Source organism: Elgaria multicarinata, chromosome 1 (genome assembly GCF_023053635.1).
Source record: "Elgaria multicarinata webbii isolate HBS135686 ecotype San Diego chromosome 1, rElgMul1.1.pri, whole genome shotgun sequence".
In the NCBI taxonomy this organism is placed as follows: Eukaryota; Metazoa; Chordata; class Lepidosauria; order Squamata; family Anguidae; genus Elgaria; species Elgaria multicarinata.
Window position 1 is genome coordinate 158,666,682 of NC_086171.1, and position 6,000 is coordinate 158,672,681.

Here is a 6,000-nt window from a genome sequence, read left to right on the forward strand (position 1 = left end):
TGTAGTCCAAAACATCTGGTGGGCATCAAGTCAGGGAAGGCTGAATGAGATGAATGCCAGATGATTTGGAATATGGGGTGCTGCTTCACACAGGCTATCTGCTCAGCATCACTTCATTTGGAATAGTTGGCCCTCTTTGCCATATCAAACTCTCGGTCCAGGGCAGTTTTAACGGGTGAATTGCTGCAGGCAGTGGAGGCTGGTGGCTCCGATTTCAGTGGGGCTGTTAATCCACTCTGGGTTCCAGTCAGAATCAGCCAGGAGCTATCCAAGTTTCTGAACCTATTTTGTGGGTTGGGTTTAGCACCTTGGAGAGCTCCTGGCTGGTTCCGACTGAAACCCAGAACGGATTCATAGCCCCATCAAAAGCGGAGCCACCAGCCTCCACTGGTTGCTGACTGTCTTCTGGGGTGAACTGCTCCCTGATCCACCGCCCCCCTAACCCCACTAGCCCACCAGGCCACTCCCCTGGCCTCAGCCGGGTGCGTTCCCGTCTGTGAAACCCTGGAGAGTCCTAAGCACGCCTGCCTGCGTGGCCCGACTCAGGGACGCCCTTCCCGCCGTGCGCAAGTTGTTGGCGGGATCGAAACCGCCCGAGGTCGCCTTTTCCCCGTAGCCGAACCTCGCCTTCCCCAGCACTTCCCAATCAACGTGGCCAAAGGATCGGGAGAAAGGCAGAAACTTTGAACGAGCCGCTAATTGCAACGACCCCCCCCCCCGTGCGCGCCCGCGGAAATCTCCAGGCTGCGCGGCGGCAAACTTGCTGCCCCCTTCGCACGCACGCACGCACGCACACACAGAGACGTACCTTGCCGACGACCGCGCACGACCCACCCACCCCCTCCGCCGCCCCTTACCTGCAGGAGACGGTGATCTCCACCTTGGTGGCCGGGATGCTGCCCGTGAGAGGGTCGAAGTCCCGCACCGACGCCATGTCCTCGAGTTTGTCCATAACGTCCTCCTCCATGGGGAGAGGGAGGGCGGCGGCGGCACCGGAGAGCGGCTCTCTCAACAAGTCCCCGGTCTCCGTATTTGGCGAGACCAATCCGCGCCCAAGAGCCCGAATCGCTCAGCCCCGCCGCCCGGCTCGCCCTGCCCGCTCTGCCTGGGCGGCGGTCCGTGTTTCCCCGCTGACCCACGCAGCAGGGCTGGAGCCGGAGCGGCGGCGGGGCGACAGGAGCCGCGGGCGCTGGGGAGGACCGTGGGGTGGGGTCGCTCGCTGCCTCTCTCCAGCCCCGCCGCGATCCCTTCTCTCTGAAGAACAGCTGCTTTGGTGCTCTGAGCCCACCGAGCGGGATTTCGTAGAGAAGCTCCACCTCCTTGCCAGACAAAACCGCGGGGGAGCCTCAGCCCGGCCTGCCCAGCGGTCCTCCTGCGAGAGAGAAGGGGCTCCGCGCACGACCCGCACCGGAACACGTGTCCGAGTTCCCTGGGCCCGGAGGAGGCGGAGCAGGCCCGGAGGCGGGGGCGCCGGGCAGGGGCGGGAGCCTTCGCCTCGACGGGGCGAGCGCTTCGCCGCGCGGGGTCTGGAGGCGCCCTTCTCCCCTCGGCGTCTCTCCGGAGCTGCCGGTGTCATGGCGTGCGCGTGTTGATGGAGGGCAGGTGACAGGCGGCGAGCCGGGCGGGCGATAAGCCACGCAGCCGGGCGTGAGAGTGGAGCGCACGGTGCCTTCCCAAACTAGGGCGTCTGGGCTTTCCCATTTCCCAGAGAGAATGGGAAAAGCAGGCGCGTTCAGGGAAGGCTGGTGGCTCCGAAGTCAGTGGGGCTGGAAATCAGCTCCACGGTGCAGTCAGAAGGAAGCAGTCAGAACTCTAAAGGGGCTATCCAAGGGGCTAAAACAATTTGGGAGGTTGGGTTCAGCACCTTGGATAGCTCCTTTAGAGGTTTGACTGAAACCCAGAGCGGATTCACAGCCCCTCTGACATCCAAGCATGATGAGCAATGACTGCATACGTGTATATGTCTGCATGTAGCCTATGTGGATAGCCCCCACAGGTAATAGCAATGCAGTATAGAAACATGACCAGGAAACAACCAGTCCATTGACACATGCAATACACACACCGACCAGCACACATCCTTACAGGGCAGTCTTCCCCAACCTGGTGCCATCTGGATTTTTTGGGCTTCTTCTCCCATCATTCCTAACCACTGGACATGCTGGGTCAGGCTGATGGACATGCTGGGTCAGGCTGATCCAAAACAACTGGAGTAGCAGATTGGGGAAGGCTGATACAGGGTGTAGCAAGCACGTATGAAAATATCTCTGCATGTGAGGTCTCTACAAATCTGCGTAGCTGTGATGGAAGTGAAATCAGGGCATGTGGCCAACATGATTGAACCTTTGACTTCCAGTAGTAATTGGTGCTTCCTAAAAGTGGAGAAAGTGTAGACCTGCCAACCCGATGAAGCCGCTCCAACCAGCAGAGCCTGGTTGGTGCAGAGGCAAAGCCTGGCAAGTGAAGAAGTGGAACTTTGCAGGCCAAGGGAGAGCCAGTGTGGCATAGTGGTTAGGGTGTTGGACTGGGACTCAGGAGATTTGTGTTCTAGTCCCCACTCGGCCATGGAAGCTCACTGGGTGACTTTGGGCCAGTCGCAGACTCTCAGCCTAACCTACCTCACAGGGTTGTTGTGAGGATAAAATGAAGAGAACAGGGACTGTGTAATCTGCCTTGGGTTCCTTGCAAGGGGAGAAGGCAGCATATAGATAGATAAGATATAGAGCAAAGGTGCAGAACCTGAGGCCAAATCCTCTAGGTTTCCCCATATAACCCTACTTCCTTCCCCTGGCCCCATCTCCTTTCCCCCAGGCACTGATCCTATGGTGGTTTGCCGGCTTTTGTGTAACTTTTTCCCCATTCTAAAAGATTGAGATGCTGCTCCTAAGGCTCAGTTATTGCAGGAAGAGCTGGAAGCCACAACATGCTGATATTCTGGGTTCTTCGGCCCCACCTACTGAGCAGCTTCTCCAAAATGGAATTCAGCCCCAGAGCTGAAAGGGGTTCAACATCTCCAATATAGAGCTTGGCAGGTCAGGAGGCAGGAGCCCCATAAGAATAAGGTCACAACTGCTTGTTCTGATGAATTTGGGGAGGGGGGATATAAATACCTAAAATAAAATGCCAACAGTAAATAAACAAATTATATATCAGCTATGAAGTAGTACTATTTATGTATGATATCAGACCGTCACAGTTGCCTAATGCAATCCAGATGACAACTATGCCACAGTTAGGAAGCAAAAAACCTCTTTCATGCAGAGCAGGTACATCAAGGAAGTGAGCCAAGCCACAGACTATATCTCAACTCGATACACGTTATATGATCAAGGAAGTAAACATGTGGAAGACTTTACAGAAAACATTTATTTGTTTTAGAGATGTGTGGAACATGACAAAGCCTGAGAGATGACAGCACACCCAGCCTTCTCTCTTTCTCTCATGCTCAGCGCTATGAATCAACCATGCAGAAAACATATTCCCCTCCTTCCCTCTGAACACCAGATGCAAAAGACCTGTAACCCTTCTGCTTGTAAGCTTCCTAAAAGCACTTGGCTGGCCCCAGTTTTAAACATGGCTGAGCTAGACAGAGTCAAGGAATTTGACCTGGGTCATAAACTGAACATAGCAGAAGTGGAGTCTAAGACTCAAAACACCGAACCACTCATGTGAGACCACTTTTGCTACTGCATCCGTTTTACAAAAGGTAGCTCAGTTATTTCCCACACAGATTACCCTCAAACCAATTTTCCTTCAGTTAATTTACTTCCCATCAATTCATTACCCTCCCAAAGCAAATCCCCTTTGATTCTTCCCACCACCACAAACACACAAATACACTACCCACCAGGTCCTTCCAAATCAATTCCTCTTCAGTTCATTTCCCCCATTTCTCTGTAAGAGATTCATTTTCTGAATTTTCTCTTACCGTCTGTCCAGCCAATGCAACCCAAAGCCTCCGTGTTGGCAAGTCCTCTTCAGTTAAGCTCCGCATGTAGTCACTGAACATGCGCAGGTCAGGTAGAGCCAGGCCACACTGGCGAAACACGCACCCAGTGTCATCAGCACTCCCCTCTGTCCACCACCAAAACTCACATTCAGTTGAATGCCTGAGAGGGGACACTAGGCATATACAGCATGTATGTGAATAAGGCCTTCTGTGTGATCTAGAATGCTAATTGACTGAAGATCTTGTGCAAGTCCCACCACATACAGCTGTATAGGCATGGCGGCTCCTTTCAACTGGATGTGTGTTTGTTGGGGCCATAGCCAGGGAGGCATGCCGCTGACATGGGGGACACGGCTAGCCATTGTGACCCTGCTCGGCCTGCGTACGTTCGCTGAATACAAGAGGAGTTTGTCTGAAGAGGGCTTACTCAGGCCCATAGCCAGCCTAAAAGTTTGGGGTGGGGGGGGCAAAAAGTAGGGGGCAGTTCATCTGGCTTGCAGGCCTTTTAAAGACAGCATTTTATTTGTTTGTAAAAATAAAATAAAATAAAATAGGGGGCAGAGAATATTTGGGTAGGCAGGCCCCATGCCTACCCCTGGCTACAGCCCTAGCCTTGCTCAAGGTTCCTGATCTTTGGCCTGTTCAGATGACACGCTAAGCCATAGTTAGGCCTCTAACCCTTTTGCAGCAAATAATTAGCGAGCATGTTTAAACCGTGTTTATTTAGCCACCAGGGTTAGGAATGGTTCACATGACACGCTAAGTCATGGCTCACACAAAATGCTAAGCCATAATGTTTAGCTCAAAATGCTTAAGCACCGTGGCTTAGCATGTTGTTGAAACAGCTGTACATGCACAGCAGCCCCTTTCACACATTCAAGTGAGTGAATGGATATTGAGGGCATGGTGAGCGGGCACAGTCCTGCTCCCCCCTTCACATGTTCAGTTCATCTGAAGTTGGCTTCATCCAGCAAAGAAGCTCTGCGTGCGATCAATAGTCACCCACCAACGCCCCCATAGCCAACAGGCCTTGGATTGCCTACACAACTGCCATAGGGGACACATTTGTCACTCTGCACTCCTCCACAGGCGCAGGCAACAAATAGCCCTGCACAGTCTTTATGTTCTGATGCCTGCACTTGTGACGGCTCAGAGCGTTGCCTTAAAATAACGTAGAAGGGAAAGTTTTGCTGTTCACATGGGCCTCGGTTCGAAAGGCTTGTGTTTGTTTTCCCTTTTCAAGAGAGGTGGGCTTTGGGAATCTGAATGATGAATCACCACTGTGTACTTTAATTTAAAACTAAAAGCCTGCAGCCAATGAATTGGCTGCTCAGTTCCAATCAGTCTGCGAAGTTCACTGCTTCTTGCCTTGGCCCTTGTTGCCCCTTTAGACCCGGCAGGGTGCAAAGCTGTAGTGACAGAGGAAGTCCCAGCAGACAGAATCCCACACTGGGTGTTTCCCACACTGAGCTCTTCATCGGCATCTCATTGCACTTCCGCAGCACCGATCAGCTGAGCAGCGGGAGGAGACAACCACTGGGGAGCGTATTCCAAATGGCAGCCTACAAATCTTTTAAATAACTGAATAAAGTAAAATAAATAGGTGAGGTTAAATGAACGTGTGGATGGAAGTGGAGAGAGTATGAATTTATGGATGTGTGTGGATGGAATGAACCATCCTGTTGGCTTTGGCCCAGCCTTGCCCAGTGCCAGCACGCTGTTCCTGACCACTTCCCTCAAAGGAATGAGGCTCTTAGCTTTAAAAAAAAGCCCCCACTCCTGGTCTAGCCTCTAGTTCTCATATCTGCATTCCTATAGCTCCCAAGCTTAATTGTGGCTGCAAACACTTCTACTGTGAGGAAATTGCTATTTCACATCAGTCATAACTCTAGCTCAGTCTTCCCCCTCCTGGTGCCCTCCAGATATGTTGGACTTCAGCTCCCATCAGCCCCTGCCAGCATAGCCAATGGTTAGGGAGGTGTAGTCCAAATCATCTGGGTTGAGGAAAGTTGTTCTATCAAGAGCTGCTGGGAAATCCTGATACGGAGTTG

The 6,000-nt window shown here is 52.6% G+C and overlaps 1 protein-coding gene across 2 annotated transcripts in view; it reads right to left on the reverse strand.

The window, feature by feature from the left end:
• The window catches only part of LOC134408431 (copine-5), a 157,752-nt gene extending 156,785 nt beyond the window's left edge, over positions 1 to 967 (reverse strand). For both annotated transcript variants that reach the window (XM_063140715.1, XM_063140706.1), the window contains exon 1: positions 858 to 967. In XM_063140715.1, the coding sequence (XP_062996785.1) occupies positions 858 to 967 (110 nt within the window). The remainder of the gene's footprint in view (positions 1 to 857) is intronic.
• Positions 968 to 6,000: the final 5,033 nt, after the last annotated feature.